Here is a 24133-nt window from a genome sequence, read left to right on the forward strand (position 1 = left end):
AGGTTGCAGCGAATTACCGGCGAACGCGACGGATGCAGTGATTACCGAACATAGAGAGAACCAGCACGGGATAAGAAAGCACTTCACATTCTATTCCAATCATCTAATGAAACCGTATTTGAACGAATAGCGACATCATCTTCATCAAAGGATGCATGGGAAATATTGTGCGTATAAAGGGGAACAAAGAGTGCAACGGGTCAAACTTCAAACACTAAGATGCGAGTTTGATGTTATACGAATGGCTGAAACGGAAACCATTGAAGATTATTTTAACAAGATTACAACCATTATAAATAAACTCAGAATGAATGAAGAAAAAATTGAAGAACAAAAGATTATAGAAAAGATACTCCGGACATTAACAAGAAAATTTGAATCAGTTGTCGTTGCAATTGAAGAATCCAAAGATGTAACGACCATGTCTACAGAAGTACCGATGGGAATTCTACAGGCACACGAATTGAGACTCAAGCAATATGATGCACAACAAATAGATCAGGCATTTCAGGTTCAAAATTCCAATTCTAATTTCGATTTTAATAGAAATAGAGGTTTTAGAAACTTTAGAGGACGGGGTAGAGGAAGAAACAGAAGTTTCTATCCTAATTGTGAAATAAGATGTTATAATTGTCAAAAGATTGGACACATAAGTAGAAATTGCCCCATGAAGAACAATGATGAACAAAGAGACAATGTATTAATGCATGAAAATGACGAGGAAAACGAAGAGAATGAAACAATGTTTATGATATTTAACATGGAAGAAACATACAATCACACCCAATGGTATCTAGATAGTGGCTGTAGTAACCATATGACAGGAAATAGAGATGTGTTCATCACACTAAATAATGCTGAAAGACAAGAAGTTAGAATCGGGGATGATAAGAAACTTGAAGTACTCGGGTGCGGTGAGGTTCGAATAAATCTCAAAAAAACCATACCAAACGTATTCTATGTACAAGGACTCAAACACAATTTGCTAAGCGTTGGACAATTAACACAAAAGGGTTATGATGTGCATTTCAGAAACAACCAATGTGAAATCTAAGACCAATCAAGGATAACTATTGCTAATATAAGCATGACGGGTAATAAAATGTTTCCTTTAAATCCAAGCAAGGATATAACATTGGCTCTCAATATGACCTTGAAAGATGACTCAACACTTTGGCATCATAGATTTGGACATGTGAACTATGATACCTTAATATGAGTCAAAAGGAGACAGTCACGGGATTGCCAAATGTTCACAAAATAGATAGTGTATGCGAAGGTTGTGCATTAGGGAAACATGCAAGAAAATCATTTCCTAAAAAGGAGAAATGGCGAGCCAGTAAAGCACTTGAATTGATACATTCTGACATATGCAGACCAATGAGAACGCAAATAATTGGGGGCTGTAAATATTTTATCACTTTTATAGATGACTTCTCGAAAATGTTGGACATTCTTCATAAAAGAAAAGTCATAGGCCATACACTTCTTCAAAATATTTAAAGCCGGAGTCGAAACTCAATCCGAGAAAAAGATCAAGTGCATTAGAACATATCGCGGTGGTGAATATTGTGGCATCCATTTTCAAAATCTTTTAAATGAACATGGGATACACCACCAGTTGACTACTAGTTATACACCTCAACAGAACAGTGTCGCGGAACGAAAAAACAGGACAATCATGGAAATGGCCAGGAGTATGTTAAAAGCAAAAAGTCTGCCTAATAAATATTGGGGGAACAGTGGCATGTGCAGTTTATTTAATTAACAGAATCGCAACAAAGAGTTTACCAAATATAACTCCTCAAGAAATATGGTCAGGTGTCAAGCCAAAGGTTGATCATTTAAGAGTATTTGGAAGCTTGGCATATGCGCACATACCAGAACAAAAAAGGGGAAAGTTAGACGATAAAACTGAAAAAACAATTTTTATAGGCTATAGTGAAAATAGCAAAGGTTATGAATTGTATAATCCAATAACAAAACGAACTATAGTAAGCTGGGATGTACAATTTGATGAGGGAAACACACTAAACCATGACGTTCAGAGTGAACATGAAGCACCCTTTTTGATTATCGATAATAACTCCAAGACACATCAGAACGTGCATCCTGATACTGATAATCAATCCAATATTGATTGCATACCGACTACCATTGACATAGAAACGGATCCTGAGATAGCAAATGATCACCAGATGATTGGAAATGCCTCGAGAGAAAGTGTTGGCATATATAGCACATTAGACGCAACCGCAAGCTCTCAAAGTCCACCTCAGAAAGTTAGAAGCCTAAATAGTGTATATCGCAAGACTCGACCTCTAACCAAACAACAATCGGAAAATATGTATAGAGAAACAGAAGCATTATTTCATGAGAATCAACCAGACTACGTTTTCTTTTCTAATACCGATCCCTCAAATTACGACGAAGCCAGCCAAGACGAGAAGTGGAAGATTGCTATGGATGATGAAATTCAATCCATAGTCAAGAATGAAACATGGGATCTGGTGGATTTACCACATGGTCACAAGCCCATTGGAGTCAAATGGGTCTACAAAACTAAATATGACAAACATGGAAACGTAGACAAATACAAAGCAAGATTAGTGGTAAAAGGATACAAGCAAAAGTATGGAATAGACTACCAAGAGGTATTTGCTCCTGTGTTTAGATTCGAGACGGTACGATTAGTCATTGCGTTAGCTGCCCAATATGGTTGGCACCTACATCAAATGGATGTAACATCTACATTCCTTAACGGTTTTTTAAAGGAAGAAGTATACATAGAACAACCACAAGGATATATTAAACCCATGTATGAAAATAAAGTATGTTTACTCAAAAAGGCTCTCTACGGTTTAAAAACAAGCACCACGTGCATGGTATAGCAGAATTGATGAATATTTCAAAAGAAACGGTTTCAGTAAATGTACTTTTGAACATACACTGTTTTTAAAATTAACAAGCAAAGTATGTTTGCTTGTATGTTTGTACGTATATGATCTTATTATTGCAAGTAACTCGCTGGAAGAAATACATGAATTTAAGAGTGAAATGAAACAAGAATTTGAGATAACCGACATGGGAATCTTGAACTATTTTTTGGGAATGGAGATATCTTATTCAGATAATGATATTAACATATCCCAATACAAGTATGCACAAAACATGCTTGAAAAATTTAAGATGACAAATTGCAAATATGCTATTACACCCATGGATTATGGACTTAAGTTGAATAAAGACGATCCAGAAGAACCTGTTGATCCAAGCAGATATCGAAGCTTAGTGGGCAGTCTCATGTATCTCACTAATACAAGACCAGATATAATGTTTGCTGTTAGCAAAATAAGTCGCTTTATGGAAGAACCTACACAAACGCATTGGGAAGCTGGGAAGAGAATTTTACGCTACATAAAAGGAACATTAAGCCATGGAATAGTCTACTCCAATAATCAAGGAAAACTTGTTGGTTTTAGTGATAGTGACTATGCGGGTAATTTATATGATAGCAAGAGTACCTCTGGCTATGCTTTTAAAATGGGTTCTGGAGTGGTATCTTCGCAATATAAAAAGCAAAAGGTGGTAGCTCTATCATCTACAGAGGCTGAGTATATCGCCTTATCTTTAACAGGCTGTCAAGCCTTATGGCTTCAAGGAATACTTAAAGAATTAAGGATGGAATGTGATGAACCCTTAACACTATATTGTGACAACAAATCGACCATATGTCTTACAAAGGATCCTGTACAACATGGCAAGAGCAAACACATCCGTGTGAATTATCATTTTATCCGAGATCTGGTAAAGTATCAAGAGGTAAAAATACAATTCTGTACCACTAAACAACAAATAGCAGATATCTTCACCAAAGCATTACAACCTAAAGATTTCCTTCATTTCAAGAAGCAACTAAATGCTCTCCCAATCTAGCTTACGGGAGGGTATAAACATAATAATATATTAGATTAAGCTAGATTAATATATTTGCTTATATTATGTAATTTATACTTCAATATATCTTTTATGTCGTACTGATCCAAATATTATTGTGGGTCGGATGACAGTTATTGTAACAGGGCTATATAACCCTAAACACATTCACATTGACGGTTAATAAGAAATATTATTTTTCGATTTCACTCTCAAGAAAAACATAACACATTCAATCTGATTATACAACAAAAAACTTGGGAATCAAAACGGGTTATTACAAAAAACATTGTGGTGGGTCTGTCTAGATGTTATTTTTGAAGAAAAGAAGAAATGGGCCTGGGTTAAGGTTGATGAAGCCCAGCCCACACCCAAGGTGGGTTGGATAAATGTGCCAGGGTAAAGTTCTTCACAGAAACAAAGTATATATGATGCAAAGTTCATGGCAGCTACAACAATCGCTTAAGTGATTTAACAGGATAAGGACCTCAATAGGCAGAGCTGCTAGTTGACAACGGGTCGGCTAACTAGTGAAAAGTCTTCGTATTCTACGGACGCAGCAAGCGTATCGACACCAAGTATCATTTTATTCGGGAGTGTATCGAATATATAGGGACAAATTCAAGTGCAACATGATAGTAGGCTAACACGTTACAAAGGTGCTGTCTCGAGTCAAGTTCGAAGAACTGAGAAAGAACGTAGAAATAAACAATAACCAACTTTTTATTTACAAGGTAGAAAAGAAGAACGTAGTCACAACTCGCAATAATCCTTGCAAGAAGCAAAATATAAGATTGATGAATAAGATATTAATATAAACAATACTCAACTTTTTATTAATATAATATATTATGAATCATAAATACTAGTTGTAGTTTGGACGTTGCACTAGGAAGTTCAGGAAAGAAACATGGGTATCATACAAACAGCATATTTTCTATCCCATGTAAAGACTTGCATCACATAATCGTTGAGAGGGTATAGCTATTAGTGGTATCCTTTTCTTTGTCACAAACCCAAATTCATCTGAAAGGTCGAAATCTTCATCTTTAGGTAAACTCCACTTAAAAGAATGCATGAGCGATGCTAATATATACACCAACATTTTTTCCCCTAGAGGGATACCCGGGCATATTCTTCTCCCTAATCCAAATGGTAAAAACTTGAAGTTATTTCCATTATACTCCCATTTGAGGTTTAGAAATCTCTCGGGCTTAAACTCCAAGGGATTTGTCCAGTTTTGTGGATCTCGTTGTATTGCCCAAACGTTCATGTAAACGATGGTTCCTTTGGGGATTGTGTAGCCAGCAAGGCCGCAAGACTCATCTGGACATCTCTGGATTAGGAGAGGAAGTGGTGGATGTAGTCTGAATGTCTCCTTTATCACTGCATCTAAATATGTTAATTCGGATAGATGAGATTCTTCCACTATATTCTTTATACCAATTACATTTGTTAGTTCATCCTCAACCTTCCGCATCACATCTGGATTATGCAAAATCTCCGCCATCACCCATTCAACCATCGTCGATGTCGTGTCGGTTGCTGCAACTACTATGTCCTGATTTATAAACTTCTTTAGCATAACAAAAGGAATGTTTTTTTATTGTTAGTATTTTATTTTGAACCTGGTGGTTTAAAGACTGAAAATCATTTATATGTGGTTTTTAAAATATGTTTGGTCTGTAGGTAGTCCGCTACACCGGATAACATAAATTGTAAAAATGTTCAAGTTTGCTTGTTCCACAAAAGGACTTCATTTTTCTTTTTCCGTTATTTATTCAATATTTATGTTTACATATAGTTTGATTTTTCTTTACTTTTTTCCCCCTAAAAACCAACTTGTATTCAAAAGAAATTATTTTTTAGTCTCAAAATTTTAAGATATATGTTATTTTCAGTCTAACTTGATTTTCGATAAAAGTTATATCGAAATTTTTTAAAAGAAACTGTGTTTTTAGATTCTTTTTAAATAATAATAACAAACAAATATTATTATAAAAAAATCATATTGTATATTATATTAAATATTGAAGAAGAAAAACAAATTAAATGAATTAATGTGCAGTATGTTTGTAGTACAAGTGAACGTGCACTTTTTTATTTTTTTTTACAAATTCCGCTACCTTTCGTAACGGTTACCTACAAACCAAACATGTTTTAAAACTACCAATAAACGATTTTCGTCCTTCCAAATCATCTAAAAGAAAACTCAATGAAATAAAATATAGAGAAACAAATATAATACCATTAGTAAGGCCTTGATTTCAATGATGTTTAATGACGTAGGAGCATCTTTCTGGTCTTTAAGCTCTAATAAGATTTGCAAAAAATCCTTCCTTTCATGTTCCTCAACCTCTCCCTTGATTTTGCTTGAGTTCATTTCGATTCTCCCTTCGATTACATCATCGAAAATTCGATCAACAAATTCCAATTGCCTACGCATATCTCGTTGCCTTCGTTGTAGATCGAACCATGATAACATTGGGATAAAATCAGAGATGTTAGAAGCTCCTAATAACTCCATAATCTTAAACTCAACTTCTCGAAACCCGTCTCCTATATAGCTAGAATCCTCCCCTTCACCAGATTTAGTACAACCCCATAACATGCTTGTCACAACATTAGCCTCGGTCTCGAAAGCAATTTTGTTGACATCCACTTTTGTCCCAATCTTAGCATATACCTCGCTCAACGTCTTTAGCACTTCATGTGTTCGAAAAGCCTGAGTAGCTTTAAGGTTCGCGTTGCTGAGCACTTGGCTGACTAAAAGCTTTCGCTTATTACGCCATTGTGCGTTATTGTTGGACCATGCAATATCAGACCCACCATAAGTGATGGCTAAGGCTGTGAGTGGAGGGCAGCGGTTAGCAAACGTCTGGTCCATGTCTCGAGCCACAACCTTCACTAGGTCCATTGAGTTCACCACAACGTGAAGCTTGCTTCCAAGCCGCAGGCTGAAGATGGGGCCATATTTGCGAGCCATCTCGGTGAATCTTTCATGAACATTGTAGCCTAGAAATGGGAGGTAACCAACGATTGGTAACCCGTAAGGGCCTGGCGGCAAACGATTTGAACCCTTCGAATACGATACCGTCCATTTGTACCACGCAAGTAGTAGTGTTGGAACAGAAATCGTGAGAATTATGCGAGCAAGCTCGTCGTGTTTGTTGCTGATATCCCACCACCATGACCAGACGGTGATGGTTTTAAGATAAATATTGTATCCAACTTGTGATAACATGTTTGCTACAAATGATATGTGAATTGTGAAAAGTCTGGTTCTTATCTAGTATTGATTGCTGGTTTCGGTGGGAATTACCAAAAGGACAATGAGAAGCCTTATGAAGCGATATCCATATTGTGTTCGGCTTGACACGTAGCATCGTGTAAACCACAAACAAACAAACAAATATTAGACGGTTCAAATCATTTTACAATTCGAATTTTGTTGGACTAAAATGGATTACGAATGAAAGGAATAAACCGATGAGGAGATCGATTCAATAGAACAATTACAATGAGATGTTAAAACAATAGCATAGAAGAAGATGAAAAATAGATTTTAAGAAAGAGAGAGAGAAGACACATGAACGATTTCTAATATTTTCCATGCTCTCTTCCGATCGAATGGCTTTGAAATTGTTGGGCCGCCTTAACCAGGCTAACATGATTTTTATATATTTCTGGTTTAACGTGCCACATTGAAATGTAGTTGAGTGTCCGGTGTCCCCACACACAGACTCTTGTGCCCCGCCCCTAACCAAAATCTCTAGTTCTCTTTGAATTTTTTTGTAATTGCGTATCGCATCCGCGACTCGCAGGGTAACTTATTATGCTAGCGGTTGTAATTTAAATATCTAAATAAATAAATGAATATTGTTAAACATATATGTGTTTATAATTTTGTACACACTAACTTTTTTAATACATTATGAGAATTATAATTTCGTGAACAACATATTCGTGGTGATGGTGGCAGTGGACCAGCGGTGGTGATGATGGTCCAATGATAGTGTCGAACAAATAAAGTAAATGAGGAGTGTAATGAAAAAAAAAAGAAGGGGGCTATAAATGAACCATTGATTCTATTTTATTGACCAAACAAACACCTATTTTTCGTTCTCTATTAACTATCCATTCTATTCAACCTGCCATTTTTTTGTACCAAATGCTACCTTACGTTTTTAAAATCTTAAACTCCAGGGTATTGCATAACTGTTATTGTAACTGGAACGTGGCCAGGGCTCTTCATCTTGGTTGAACATATTAGCACTTCCTTTGTTCATGGTGGCAATAGTTTTAGTATTACTAGTTCAAAAGAAAGAACATAAATAACCTCTGTAAGCTCTCTGATGGCATGAGGTTACTGAATTAGGCTGTCTACAAATAAACAATAGTCTAAGTTTTTATTTATATCATACTATTAAAATACTTCAACTTACCTGGTTTTGACACTACACTTACGAAGTTTATAAAAAGAGAAAAACACTGATATATAGCCACATATTTTTAAACCATGTAAAGGCCAGGATCAGATAGCCTTTGAGAAGGTATAGCTATTAGTGGTTTCCTTTTCTTTGTCACCAATCCAAATTGATCTGAAAGCTCAAACTCTTCATCTTTAGGCAACCTCCACTCAAAAGAGTGCAAAAGCGATGCTAGATATACACCAACATCTTCTCGCCAAGGGGGATTCCAGGGCAAATTCTTCTCCCCGATACAAATGGGTAAAAATTTCAAATTGTTTCCGTTGTAATCCCAGTTATCGTTCAAGAACCTCTCAGGTTTGAACTCTAATGGATCGGTCCAGTTCTTGGGGTCCCGGTGGATGGCCCAAACATTCATATAGACGATACAACCCTTTGGAATGTTGTACCCCGCCACCTGGCAAGATTCATCTGGGCATCTCTGGATTAGAAGAGGAAGTGGAGGGTGTAGTCTGAATGTCTCCTTGATCACTGCATCCAAATATGTCAACTTGGGCAGATGATATTCTTCCACAATATTCTTCAAACCAATTACCTCTTTTAACTCATCCTGAACCTTTTTCATTACATCTGGGTTTCCCAAAATCTCCGGCATCACCCATTCAACCATTGTTGATGTGGTGTCAGTTGCTGCAAGTACTACGTCCTGATTTATGACATTTTCATTAGTATAAGTTAGTCCCAAGGTAATTATAAAGCACAAAAACAATTACGCGCATAGAAAGATTATATGTATACATACCATTAATAAGGCCTTGATTTGAATGATGTTGAATGATACTGGAGCATCTTTTTGGTCTTTTAGCTCTAATAAGATCTGCAGTAAATCCTTCCTATCATCTTCCTTAGTAACTTCCCTCTTCACTTTGATTCTACTTTCAATAATATTTTCAAAAATACTATCAACAAATTTCAGTTGCCTCTGCATATCTCGCACTCTTCCTTGTAGATCGAACCTTGATAGCATCGGGATAAAATCAGAGATGTTAGGAGCTCCTACCAACTCCATAGTCTTAAACTCAACTTCCCGGAACCCATCTCCTATATAACTAGAATCCTTCCCTTCACCAGATTTGCTACGACCCCATTACATGCTAGTCACAACATTAACCTCGGTTTCGAAAGCAATTTTGTTAATATCCACTTTTGGTGCCTATCATAGCGTAAACTTCATTCACTGTCTTTCTCACTTCATGTCTTCTAAAAGCCTGAGTAGCTTTTAGATTCGCGTTGCTGAGCACTTGGCTAACCAAAAGCTTACGCATATTACGCCAGTGAGAATTGTTGTTAGACCATCCAATATCAGCGCCTCCATAAGTGATGGCTAAGACTGCGAGGGGAGGGGACCGGTTAGCAAAGGTCTGGTCCATGTCACGAGCCACAACCTTTACTAGGTCCATGGAGTTCACTACTACATGAAGCCGCAGGCTGAAGATGGGACCATATTTGTTAGCCATCTCGGTAAACTTTTCATGCAAGTTGTGGCCGGGAAACGGGAGGTAGCCTACAACTGGTAAGCCGTAAGGGCCTGGCGGCAAAGGAGTTGCGGAACATAATGATAATGTCCATTTGTACCATGCAAGTACTAGTGTTGGAACAGAAATGGTGAGAATAGTGCAAGCAAGCTGGTCTTGGTGGTTTTGGATTTCCCACCACCATGACCAGATGGCGATGATTTTCAGAGAAATATGATACCCAACGTCTGATATCATTTTTTGCTGATTTTGGTTGTGAGAATTGTGCTTCTTATATAGCATTGATGACTGATTTTGGTTGGATCGTGGGTCATGGTCATAATCCAGATATGGTATCACGTCAAACACACTAATAGAAATTACACGTAATTTATTTTATACTTATGCTCCGGATAGTCAACGAATTAGTAATTAAATGAAACGGAAACGGAAACGGAACAATAACATTGAAAACAACACATTTGATGAATGTGGCCTAAGCATAAGCGTAATTATCCTCTGAAGTCTATACCAAAAATAAACAACACACAATTTCACAAAATGCACTAGAACATGTCATCTTATGTTAATTAAGATTAAGGTTAGAGACTTGTGTATTATCAAATGTTCATGCTGTTGGATTTTATGGACGTTTCGGGTCAAGTCAACGTGACCGACCCGAACGTGATCCGGATAGAGTTACACCGGGGGTAACGAGATAAAAGCCTACTTAAAGGTTAATTAGGTCCGACACATAAAATAATTATATGGACTGGACTGTTTGATTGGGCTCAAGCCCAAGATGGTAAATTATTAAACCCTAAGTAAATTACCTATAAATACATACTATTTATCTATTTATGGAAACCAATTGAAAATATCAAAACCCTAGCTGCCCACTTAAGTTCCGGCGCCGAAATCCGGCCACCCGTTTTTCCGGCGAGCTATTTCGGCCGCCGTGAACATCATCCAGCCAACCCCACATCTCCTATCAGTAATTACATACACCACCGTAGCCTCTCACGAGCTCCAGTACTGTTTAAACCGCAAATTCGTTTTTCCGGCGAACTGGGTCACCTTCTCCGGCGAGCTTTACTTTCCGGCGAACAAGGTTAAGGATTGTTGCTGGGGTTGCGCTGCTAAGGGAGTCATTTGGTTATTGATTGCCGTCCATTGTTGTTGTCCTCATACCCATTGGAGACCGCCGCCGCCGCCGTTCACAACCGCCGCCGCCGTACGCTGTGCAGCTGCCACTGCTGCCGCTGTTCAGCCGCTGCCGCCATTAGGGTTGCCGGAGCAGCTGGTTGTTCTTGTGTCATCATCTAGCATTCTCGTTTACTCCTCGGTGTGTCTTCCCGGTTCTAGTTAACCGAGGTATATCGAATAACACACTATGCTTGGTTATTTACTCGTTTATTCGTACTCGTATTGTTGTAATCGGATCCGGGTTCGGGTTTCCGTTTATGGTTCGTATTATTTAGTTTAATATCCGCTGCGTTTTTGAGTTCGGTTTCTTATTAACTTGATTAATAACTATCGAAACGAAATATTATATAAAACGGGTTGAAATAGTTTATCCGTTTTGTCTCGAACCACCGTTGAATCCCAACAGTGTTATCAGAGCCGCGGTTACAACGTACGAGTCGATCCCGGTTCGTTTAAAACCGGATCTACATCTTAAACTTTAAATCGTTTAAAGTTTATAGATCTAGAATTATTTTCGGGTGATTTTGGATTGGTCAAAATTTTGTTTATTTTATTTGACCAAGTCAAAACGACCCGAAATTCGTTTATTGTGAATATGTAAATCCGGCCCCGACCTATGTGATTGATTGGTTGTGTTTGGTGTTTGAGCTTGTTTTGGCCATATGGTTGGTTCAAAAGTTGTAAAAGGGTTATTATTTAATTTTCGGTTTTCTTTTGGCCATAAAGATGGTTCAAATTTGTAATAGGACATATTAATGTTAGTTTATAAATTTGTAATTAAGAAGACGCGAAGATAACCGAGGACGAGCTCGATGACCATTTTGGAGTTAGTGGGAGTTCGGGCAAGACGACGGGATGCACGGCATAGTCCATCCTTTTGGTTGTTTGTGTTGTGAACCCCTTGACCCGATCGGTCTCTCTAATTGGCTCTAGTGAGATCGATCAACTTTTGGCCATAAAGGATTTACATATTTTTATTTGCTATTTGTGGTTGCTTGGTTTGTTTATAATAGGATTATAATATCACCGACCTAATACCAAATAAATTGGAAAAATAAACTTTTTATTAACCAATTTTGTTTTGCAAATTAAAAGCATTTTGATTTCCAAAACTAATAAGTTATTATAACTTAAAATTGGTTAGTCATATCGCTACAAACTTAGTTTTGATAGGTTATTTAAAACTAAGTGTCCTGAGAGATGAAAGGGTTTCATCTATGCGTCGCGGTAATAAATACAGTAAAATTTGACTTTTACTCTATTTGGTAATTTTAAAATTTATCCCAATTTAAAACCAAAAGTTTATGCCAATCCTACTACAAGTCACACTTGAGGCATACTGCGAAATTTCGAGTGTTTGGAGCTACAGCACCGCACTTGTTTTCTAGCCTATCCCGTCAAGGTGAAAGCGCTTCGTTGACACATCCGGCCCTTTCACACGTCACGGTACTAGGACAACTATTATTTTACTCTCCTGTTACGTGCTAAAGCTGTCTGGAGACTTAAAATGGGCAAAGATGAGGCTAAACGTATCTATACAGACAATCGTTGTCTCTATAGGCCTCATAACTGAGAGTTGTGCTCTATTCACAATTGGCAATCGTTGTCAGTCTGCCTAACCAATTATTAATGTTGTGTGCTACAGCTGCCTTTAATAACTGGAAGCCAGATTCTCATACTCCTAATTAATTAATGTTATTGGGTCATTAATAATAGGACTACAACATCGAAAATAATAATTAAATTTACTTTTGCTTAATTAATCAGATGTCGTCAAACGAAATTTCACCCTACGCCCTTAAGACTATCCTTGAGAAGGATAAACTGAATGGTACCAACTTCATCGAATGGCACCGCAAATTAAGACTTGTTCTAACCATGGCAAGCGCCTGTATGTTCTCGATGGACCTGTTCCAACCGAGCCTGAAAACAACACAGCCGCTGCACGAAAAGTTCTTGACAAGCATAAGGATGACTCAGCTGAGGTCTCCTGTATTATGCTAGCCACCATGACTTCTGAGCTTGCTAAAGGCTTGGAAGACTTTGGTGCCTATGAGATGCTTGAGCAACTCAAGGGCATGTTCCAGAAACAAGCCTGTCAAGAACGTTTTGACACCATGAAACAACTCATCAGTTGCAAGATGGCAGAGGGGTCTCATGTCAGTGCTCATGTTCTAAAGATGAAGGGGCACATCGATCAGCTCAAGAAACTTGATTATCCCATGCCCGATGAGATGGCATCGGATTTCATTCTCAACTCTCTCCCCAACTCCTACGACCAGTTCGTAATGAATTTCAACATGAATGGTTGGGTGAAGACAGTGCCGGAGCTTCATAACATGCTCAAGACGGCTGAGATGAACATTCCTTCTAGGACCAATCAAGTTCTGATGATTCGATCTGCTGGTGTCAAGAAGCCAAAACCAAAGAATCGGGGTTTTAAGGGAAAAGGCAAGAAGAAAGTTACTGTTGCTGCCCATGTTGCCACCAACACTAACAAGGTGGTTGCAAAGAAAAAGCCGTCGCCATTTGAGGAGCGCAAGTGCTTCAAATGCAACCAAATGGGGCACTGGATGAGAAACTGCCCCGAGCACCTTGCTGAGATCAGAAAGAAGAGAGCCAATGGTGAAGGCTCTTCTGGAGGTATTTTCATATACGTTATTGAACTTTTCACTGTCTCTAGCAACACATGGGTATTTGATACCGGATGTGGTTACCACATCGTTAATGTCTTGCAGGAGCCTGAGAAGTGGAGGAAACTGAATAAAGGCAGCATGGAACTCATCGTTGGAGATGGGAAGAGAGTACCAGTTCTGGCAACTGGAGTATTTCATTTACTTGTCCATCTGGCCTAGTTTTTCCTTTAAATAATTGTTTGTATGCTCCTGGCTTGACCAAAAACATCATTTCAGTTTCGTTGTTATTTGAACAAGGATTTAAGTATGTTCTTAATGGCATGGCTATCTCTGCTTACTTAAATGATATCTTTTATTTTGAGGCTAAACATCGAAATGGTATTTATGAGATTGATGTTCAACCTGACAATAACGTATATCATCTTTCAAAACGTATCAAGACTAGTGTCAATGATACTTTTCAATGGCATTGCCGACTTGGCCACATAAGCAAGGCAAGAGTTAAAAGGCTCCAATCCGAAGGTATTCTTGAATACAAAGGACCAGACTCTTTTAACACTTATGAATCTTGCTTAGCTGGAAAACTCGCCAAAGACTCCTTCAATAATAAAAGTGAACGAGCAAGTGATCTGTTAGGACTCATACATACTGATGTATGTGGACCTTTCAGAACCATGACTAGAAACCATGAAAGATACTTCGTTTCTTTTATCGACGATTATAGTCGATACGCTTATGTGTATCTTATGAAACACAAGCACGAAACTTTTGAAAAGTTCAAAGAGTTTCAAAGCGAAGTGGAAAAACAACTTGATAAAACCATTAAGATACTTCGATCAGATCGAGGTGGAGAGTATCTCAGCACAGAGTTCATCACTCATCTAAAAGAGCATGGAATTGTTTCACAGCTCACTCCACCTGGCACACCCCAACTTAATGGCGTGAGCGAGAGGAGAAATCGAACTTTGCTAAACATGGTTCGATCGATGATGTGTAGAACTAACTTGCCTCACTCCTTTGGGGTTACGCCCTTATGACCGCCGCCCGCATTGTCAATCTAGCTCCAACTAAGAAGATAGACAAAACACCATATGAGATATGGCATAAGGGAAAGAAACCCAAATTGTCTTATCTTAGAGTATGGGGATGTGATGCTTATATCACAAGTGAGTCTGATGACAAACTTGATCCCCGAGCGAAAAAGTTATTTTCGTCGGATACTACTACAAGAGCGGTTATTACTTCTTTCATCCTGATACAAATACGATTTCTGTCAGGAGGAAGGGCTACTTCCTTGAAGAAGAATTTCTTAGTCAAGGAACTAGAAGTAACATTGTCAATCTTGAAGAAATTCAAGAACCACAACCAACTGCTGAGGAAGTTGGAGAGTCTGATCAACAAGTTGTTGTTGCTGATACATCAGACGTGAACACAAGCGTGCGCAGAAGTAGTAGGACTCCCGTACCAAATGCTAGATACTTATGTCATCTAGATGGTGCCGAAGTCTTATTAGTAGCCGAATCTGGGGACGAGCCTACTAACTACAAGTCTGCTATCTTGGATCCGGAATCCAAGAAATGGCAAGATGCCATGAATGCTGAGATGCAGTCCATGCATGATAACCAAGTTTGGAACTTGGTTGAGCTACCCCCCGATTGTCGGGCAGTAGGGAGCAAATGGATTTTCAAGAAGAAAACCGACATGCATGGAAATGTGCAAACCTACAAAGCACGGCTAGTCGCGAAAGGTTTCACTCAAACTCAAGGTGTTGACTATGATGAAACTTTTTCGCCCGTTGCTATGACTAAGTCAATTAGGATATTGCTTGCCATTGCTGCATACTATGATTATGAGATATGACAAATGGATGTCAAAACCGCTTTCCTTAATGGACATCTTTCTGAAGATGTCTATATGGTTCAGCCTGCAGGTTTTGTCAATCCAAAATATCCTAATAAGGTTTGCAAATTGAACAAGTCCATTTATGGACTTAAGCAGGCATCTCGAAGCTGGAATCTTCACTTTGACGAGAAAATCAAAGAGTTTGGTTTTGTCAAAAACGAAGATGAACCTTGTGTTTACAGAAAGGCTAGTGGGAGCACTATATCATTCCTCATCTTGTATGTGGATGATATACTAATAATTGGAAACGACATTCCTATGCTTAAGCAAGTTAAGCAATGGTTGGAATCTTGTTTTGCAATGAAAGATCTTGGAGAAGCCGCTTATATTCTGGGAATAAAGATCTATAGAGATAGATCTAAGCGGATTCTAGGGCTTAGTCAAAGTACTTACATAGACAAAGTGATGGCACGCTTCTCAATGGAAAACTCCAAGAAAGGAGATGTTCCAATGACTAAGGGAACCGTGTTGAGCAAATCGCAATCTCCGGCAACGGACATTGAATCTAAACGTATGCAAGCAATTCCATATGCTTCTGCGGTTGGCTCTATCATGTATGCCATGTTGTGTACTAGACCTGACATGTCGTATGCCTTGAGCATGACCAGCCGTTTTCAACAGAGTCCTGGCATTGCCCATTGGACTGCTGTGAAGAACATTCTAAGGTACTTGAATAGGACCAAAGACATGTTCTTGGTGTTTGGGGGAGTGGAAGAGGAGCTCACTGTAAAGTGTTACACTGATGCTAGCTTCCAGACTGACCGAGATGATTCTCGCTCGCAGTCAGGTTTCGTCTTCACTCTCAATGGAGGAGCTATTTATTGGAAGAGCTCCAAGCAGAGTTTCGTGGCGGATTCTACCACCGAATCCGAATATATAGCCGCATCTGATGCTGCTAAGGAGGCTGCTTGGATGAAGAAGTTCATCATCGATCTCGATGTGGTTCCGAGTATTCACAAACCAATCGAGATATTCTGTGATAACACGGGTGCTATTGCTCAAGCCAAAGAGCCAAGGTCTCATCACAGAACCAAGCACATTCTAAGGAAGTTCCATCTTATTCAGGAAATATTGGAACGAGGTGACATCGTGATAAGCAAAGTAGACACAGATCAAAATCTAGCCGACCCGTTCACTAAGCCAATGACTCAGGACAAACATGATCAGCATAGAGATGCTATCGGGCTTAGACTTTCTAGTGACTTATTTTGATTTAGTATTTGGATATATGAACGTTTAATCAGTTGTTATTCTATTCACTTTTGATTTAATGGTTAAATGCAAATGTTGAATAATACAACTGTGTTCATTTTAATGCGTTTAATCCGTGAATATTGCATTCTAAATTATCCGTAGTCGGTCAGACTCGTGGGAGCGATTCTGAATTAAGACTATTCTGACTTTCGACTCAAGCAATTGACTTTCAAACTCACAGACCTCATTATGAATGACGTTGGATGTAACTCGCATCAAATCATCTTCATGGATCTTGATCATAAGATGTTTTGATAATGGTATTCTCATTTAGTATCCTAAGACCTGAAATACATATTAGAACTCTCGTTTACCGAGGAATATTCTTTGATCATGTCAACCGCTGTTGCGTAACTGCCAGCCATAAAGGCATTGATTGGGAATGTTCTGGAGTTCAGTGGGAGTTGTATGTAGTTAAGATGGGATTCTGTACTCTTACATTTAAATGTAACAGTTAGACATATTGGCGCCCTCGTTGATTCAAACTGGTAAAGTGTGAGGCCTCACCCAAACTAACTGTGTGTTTGATTGGACCACTTTGACTCTATATCGAGAATTACAATAATTGAACGCCATATGAGAATGATTTGATCCATGTCTCATAGTTCATTTAATGTCTTATACAGAAAGGATGGATGACAACGATTACTATAAATTCATTATCTTGAAATAAGGTATTCCAAGATACTTTGGTTATGGATTTAAAAATTGTCATATTCGGTTGGGGACAGCTATGTGTAGCTAGAACGCCTCTGGCTGTCATCGTTGTGATACTTGACCCAAATACGTCCAAGTGGGAGACTGTTGGATTTTATGGACGTTTCGGGTCAAGTCAACGTAACCGACCCGAACGTGATCCGGATAGAGTTACACCGGGGGTAACGAGATAAAAGCCTACTTAAAGGTTAATAAGGCCCGACATATAAAATAATTATATGGACTGGACTTGTTTGATTGGGCTCAAGCCCAAGATGGTTAATTATTAAACCCTAAGTAAATTACCTATAAATACATACTATTTATCTATTTATGGAAACCAATTGAAAATATCAAAACCCTAGCTGCCCACTTAAGTTCCGGCGCCGAAATCCGGCCACCCGTTTTCCGGCAAGCTATTTCGGCCGCCGTGAACATCATCCAGCCAACCCCACATCTCCTATCAGTAATTACATACACCACCGCAGCCTCTCACGAGCTCCAGTGCTGTTTAAACCGCAAATTCGTTTTTCCGGCGAACTGGGTCACCTTCTCCGGCGAGCTTTACTTTCCGGCGAACAAGGTTAAGGATTGTTGTTGGGGTTGCGCTGCTAAGGGAGTCATTTGGTTATTGATTGCCATCCATTGTTGCTGTCCTCATACCCATTGGAGACCGCCGCCGCCGCCGTTCACAACCGCCGCCGCCGTACGCTGTGCAGCTGCCACTGCTGCCGCTGTTCAGCCGCCGCCGCCGCCATTAGGGTTGCCGGAGCAGCTGGTTATTCTTGTGTCATCATCTAGCATTCTCGTTTACTCCTCGGTATGTCTTACCGGTTCTAGTTAACCGAGGTATATCGAATAACACCCTATGCTTGGTTATTTACTCGTTTATTCGTACTCGTATTGTTGTAATCGGATCCGGGTTCGGGTTTCCGTTTATGGTTCGTATTATTTAGTTTAATATCCGCTGCGTTTTTGAGTTCGGTTTCTTATTAACTTGATTAATAACTATCGAAACGAAATATTATATAAAACGGGTTGAAATAGTTTATCCGTTTTGTCTCGAACCACCGTTGAATCCCAACACATGCCCCAGTGGTATCAAAGATATGGCTGTGTAGGGTTGAGTAAAATAATAAAATGGGGTATAATAAAAAAGAAAAAAATATTAAGTGGCTAACTAAAAATTATGGTTTATTATATTTTTAAATAGAAAGAATAGTGAAACTTGTCCTTTTATGTTTACACGAATTTTCAGTAGATGTTCTTTAACATTAAAAATAATAGACTTCCTCCTTTATTTTTAAAAATCCTAGCACGTCACGTCTATCCACTAACCGTCGTTACTTTTTCTGTTAAATCCAATCATGAGCCCTACACATGAAGGTATACTCGTCTCTTTTACTTTTTCAATGACTATTTGTGTAATTAACATTAAGTTTGAGTCCGAAAATATTTAAACAACCACTACCTTTTACTTTAGAAACCTACAAATTCATTTCAAGCCCTAACCTTAACCTCAAAACCCCCCAAATCCAATTAACCCCTTAATCACCATTAAACCCACAAACAATCACCTCTACTAGCTCTCAACAATGTAATTATATCATAATGAGATTCAATTCGCCTAATTCCAAACTTGACGAAACCTAATCTCCAACGAGGTGTGGTTTGTCAAGGGTGTGCTCCGGCGGTTGAACCACAGTAGCGCAAACATAAAGCAACAACAACAACTGCAAAATCAAGCAACTCAGAGGTGGTGTTGTCGACGACATGAGGTTGATATCTGGACCTCAGGGCATCAGATCGTTAGTTTAGGTTACGTTACTAACGAGTTCGATGATTCCATAGACAAAAGGTAAGTTTTACATGAAGAATGTTTTTCCGAATTGGTTGGAACACGGTGGTGATGGTGGTTTTATGCGGCGATGGTGCGAATCACGATGCTGATGGTGGTTGTATGAGGCAATGGTGGTTACCAAACAATGGTTTGGACAAATAAGAATATTTAGAGAGAAAGACAGTTTAGAGAGGGAGAGAGAGAGAGAGCTGAAGTTTTTTTTTCCTAAATTTTAATAAAATATAAATAATCATGGTGATCGATGTTGAAAGGTCAATCAAAAACATTTATAAAATACCTTTACTAGCTAGGGCAAATAAGGTGTCGAATCCACAAGGAATCAGTGAAAAATGCTAATCAAGTTCAATACTTAATAACTAATTATGCTAGGCGGACATACGATGTCAAGCAGGTTAAATGTTGATGTGGTTGTAAAACAATTAGAGAAAAAGTAACCAACTCCGGGTTTCACATTGTGAAGCAAACTAGACCAATTGATTATATCTATTTGGAAAACTCGTTTGATTGCATCTATAATCAAAAGACTAAATATTTGACCTTTCTGATCGTCAGAACTTAATCCGAACAATTCACTTAGTTGAATAATAACCTAATTGATTACCAGTTTTAGGGTTTGATAAATATAAGTGATTTAATGGCTAAAGATTAACGGGTCAATAACTCAAAGAACTTAATCCTAAAAGTTGATGACCACAAATTAATAAACTGATAAAATCACAAAACATTCAATTATGAAAAACTGTTGAATGCATAAAAAAACATAAAAGGTTAATCAACTAAATGATTGATCAACTCGATCTAGTTCCAATGTAATGATTCAAATACCAAAAAGTCCTGCTTACAAACACAACCCTACTCCCGGAGATGGTCACGAACGTTTTAGCCTTGCATCTTGATCTTGAATAGCTTCACTGATTGTTGCAAGGATGATAACATGGATGATTATGATGATTGGAAGGTGTTATGATGGTGGAGAATGGCCCCAAAATCGTCCAAGGATGTCAAGGTATGAAGCATAATCGATTTAGGGTTTAATTGGGCTTAAATATGAAATTAAAATAAGAAAAAAACGATTTTCCATCAGACCCGGTCGTAGCCTATGGCCTGGCCACCGCAGCTTACGTCCTGGGCGTAGCCTACGGCCTCTGGTCACTGCCTTACGACTTCTACAGCACCAAAACACCGTTTTCTTCATAAAATCTTCATTTCAACTCCGCTTTCCTCCCCGTTTGCGGCCACGTCTTCGTATTTCAATTCCCTATCATATCATATATCATTACTTTCAATTCCACTCCATCATGAATGTTCCAAATTCGCTCCTTTAAGTTCCTTTAAGCTCTTCTAACTTCGATCACCTGTAAACATAAAACCAATAAAAGTACCTGTGTTCGATACATAAAAACAAGTAAAACACAAAATATAAAACAATTAAAGCACGTTATTTTATCCTTACATCACATTGTAAAAAGACCAATATACCCCGTTTGTAAAAACGACAGAATGTGCAAGGATTTTTGAACATTTAGTATGATTCCTAATATTTTAATGCTAAAAGAAATCCACCGAAAATTCGTGCAAACGTAAAGGATGAGTTTTGGTATTTAGTCTTTTAAATAAGATATGATTGAAATTATGTATAATATGCTAAGTAATAATTTATTATCTCCGGTAAAGAAACTAATAAGTTATTATAAATAAAATTAAATATCTCACGTAAGTTACTATACTTAATTTAATATGCTAAGCTTTATTAATAATATAAATACGGTGAGTGAGATTAGAGAAGCGAAAAAAATTATCTTAAATTTATTGGAGGTTCTCGCGGCTAGTAGTTTCTCCCCCTATCTACTCGACCCTAGTAGTTTGCATCTAAAATAACACGCCACTAGCATTTGGCATTGGAAAAATGATCATCCTTACCAATTTGCATCGCCAAAAACTCGGCCATATATATTCTTAAATATTAGATTTAAATATATAAGGTCTTTTAAGTATACAAAGAATATTTTAAAAAGATATGTAACTTTTATTTTTAATAATTCATATTCACATTCAATAAAAATATGTACAAAATATATAAAAATTGTTTGAGTTTAAATAAGAATATTTAGACACGTAAGAACTATATATTGGTTTAAATAAAAATATATAAAAAAACTAATTTTAAATAAGTATATTTAAAAATATAAACACAAGCTTAAAAACCGACCATGACCAAAGACCTCTACTTGACATTAATAATAACAATTAACAAGTTAAAATTTTGGCTTTTATGCACAATTAAGGTACTCTAAAGAAATTTTTTTAATTTTTCTCACATCTCCCCACACTTGAGGTTGACATTGCTCAATGTTAAAGATTTAGATTTAAAAGAACATTAAAAGGGACGTGGTTAAAATTTACTGATTAATAATTTTAAATTCGGGCCTAATGTGATGGTCATAACAAACTATACAATTACACTTTTAACAAATTAACTAGAAAAACAAAGTAAGTTATGTAAACGAAATCACCTGATTAAGGTAACACATGTGTACTCGTGCTTGCTCTAGATGAAATTGTCTCCTCAACTCGCTCAACAATATCTGCAAACTCGCAAAAGTGTAGAAGCTCGATTCTCACAAATATTTGGATAGGTCTTTTTAAATCGTTTGCAAAACTGTTAGTTTTAATTACCAAGTCGAGTTAAATAAATTTCATAATTAAATTTGTTAAAAGAAGTAAAAATGTTAAAATACCTAACTCATTTCTTAGGAATCACGAATGCATTTTGCATATGCAACAAACCTTTTAACCCCCGATAGCCCGGGTGGATGAGTGAGATCTCGTGAGGGTTTATAGTGAACTACACCAACAAAGTTTCAACTACAATAAAATATACACATACCTAAATTAACCATAGCAAAAGGAACATGAAAGCATGTCGGACAACTTGAACCTCGCAACTTATAATTCTTTCACCAAAACACTATAAAACTCCGACTTTTCCGTGTGGCATCCGCACACTTGACTTTTGCTACAGTGGTAGGCTTGAAATAAAACATTTAAATAATTAAAAAAATAAAATATAATAAAAATTGAAAATAAAGTTTTTGTTAAGGTCTTCAGTGACCGTTACCTTATTTGACTGTTATGTTGGTCGAATGGGACATTTACCTGCTGAGTTTCTAATAAATCTCGTTAGTTGACACGCCTCGACACTGCTTCCTCTGTCATGTTCGACATGTCTAATAAACCAATACGGGTACATTTACTTTCAACGTTTCCCACATATGCTCGGTAGCGAACATGTCGAGCCCACACACTCTTTATTATCTTCGAAACATCAAATATTGATCGGGGCCGAATCGAGCATTTTCCCGCCGAGTTTCCCGTGTAACTCGATAGTTGAGGTGTTGTGTCCACAGTTTCTTTCTTGTAGTGGACATGTCAGCAGAACCAATATAGACCCATTTCTTACTGTTTTTCCGAACATCCTTCACCGTTACCTTTTTCTTCCTCGATTTTAAACCATCATCCCCAAGTTTGTGAATTTGTGTAATATATAACGAGGGATGGTCATAATAACCTGGAACTGTTTCAGTCTCTAATTTCTCGAAAGGTATTTTTTCTTCAGTTGGGTCCACAGTTTCAATTGTATACTTCAAATAGTCTGGACCTTCTCCCTCAACATCCTCATTAGCAACCATAACCACAACATTCATTGGCACATCGGTTATTGATGGAGTTTGTGTGGTATTATTCTCGACAACCTCATTCTCAAATTCATTATCTGAAAGATCAAGAGCCTCTTCTTCTAGGTCATCTTTTGTATCATCTGCCTCCATTTCACCGTCTCATTTAATTTGAGCCAAATCATCAATTAGTTGGCTTATCAATTCATCTTGAGAAGCATTAGCTTTTTCATGAACTTCCATCCTTTGACTGAGGTCCTTCAGTAGTGTCAACACCTTAGAATCTTGGTTATTATATTGAGGAATTTCTTCGTTTGTTGGCTGAAGGAACTGATCAGAATAGTAGTCATACTCCCCCTCTTGATAACTTACAACCACTGGTGTCTCGGGCCCATCACTATCATACTCATCTAACTCACAATATTCTTGATAATTAGGTGGAATCGGTGAATAGTTTTGGTACTACCTGTTGCGACCCTGCTTGTTGATGTTCCTTTAGTTTTCTGACTCGTAGCAGCCTTGAAATTTTGGTGAAGATAGTTCTTGATATGAATATGGACGGTACGAGTCATCGTCCTCCACAGCCTTATATCCTTCATGTGGGTCATAAACCCAACCCCACGTCATCCTGAGTTACCTGTACACATGAGATACACATATACTTAGCGTAAAACTGATAATAACAAAATAAAACTGAAAGTAAACACAACACTAAACCAGTACTTTACGTGTTGATTCCCCGGAAACGTCGCCATTTTGATGCATATGTCGTGCTCTAGTAAAACACAAGTGCTTTAAAGTCTTAAATACCTATAACTAGTACAGGTAAGTGCAAGTAAATTTCATAACTATTAGTTATTATATTAGGTGGACAAGCGATATCAAGCAGTTTATAAAAGATGATTTAATAACACACGATTACTTTAAATGATCTGTAAACAATAATGACAAAATGATTCACTTCAGGTTCAGGTAATGCGATGATTGACTAATCACATATTCAGATAAATAAACTGTGCAATAA

General features: G+C 37.7%; 1 protein-coding gene and 1 pseudogene across 2 annotated transcripts; both read right to left on the minus strand.

The window, feature by feature from the left end:
* Positions 1-4816: 4816 nt before the first annotated feature.
* LOC143530031 (cytochrome P450 76C1-like) lies at positions 4817-7195 on the minus strand. Its single transcript, XM_077025674.1, has 2 exons — positions 6185-7195; positions 4817-5497 (listed from the first exon to the last, which is right to left on the minus strand). Exons 1-2 carry the CDS (start codon positions 7178-7180, stop codon positions 4874-4876), a joined length of 1620 nt encoding a protein of 539 aa, XP_076881789.1. The 5' UTR covers positions 7181-7195; the 3' UTR covers positions 4817-4873.
* Positions 7196-8394: 1199 nt separating this feature from the next.
* Positions 8395-10306, minus strand: LOC143530020 (7-ethoxycoumarin O-deethylase-like; annotated as a pseudogene). Its single transcript, XR_013134778.1, has 2 exons — positions 9169-10306; positions 8395-9072 (listed from the first exon to the last, which is right to left on the minus strand). The product of XR_013134778.1 is annotated as a 7-ethoxycoumarin O-deethylase-like (transcript).
* Between the last annotated feature and the right edge of the window lie 13827 nt (positions 10307-24133).

The sequence above is a fragment of the Bidens hawaiensis genome, unplaced genomic scaffold (genome assembly GCF_021521415.1).
Source record: "Bidens hawaiensis isolate Kalapana, Puna unplaced genomic scaffold, B.hawaiensis_p1.1 tig00000636_1, whole genome shotgun sequence".
Classification (NCBI taxonomy): domain Eukaryota; kingdom Viridiplantae; phylum Streptophyta; class Magnoliopsida; order Asterales; family Asteraceae; genus Bidens; species Bidens hawaiensis.

Coding starts and splice junctions, on each gene's coding strand:
- LOC143530031 (XM_077025674.1), bottom strand. CDS start 7,180: ATGTTATCACAAGTTGGATACAATATTTATCTTAAAACCATCACCGTC. Junction 5,498..6,184: donor AAATCAAGGCCTTACTAATG/GTATTATATTTG, acceptor TTTATAAATCAG/GACATAGTAGTTGCAGCAAC.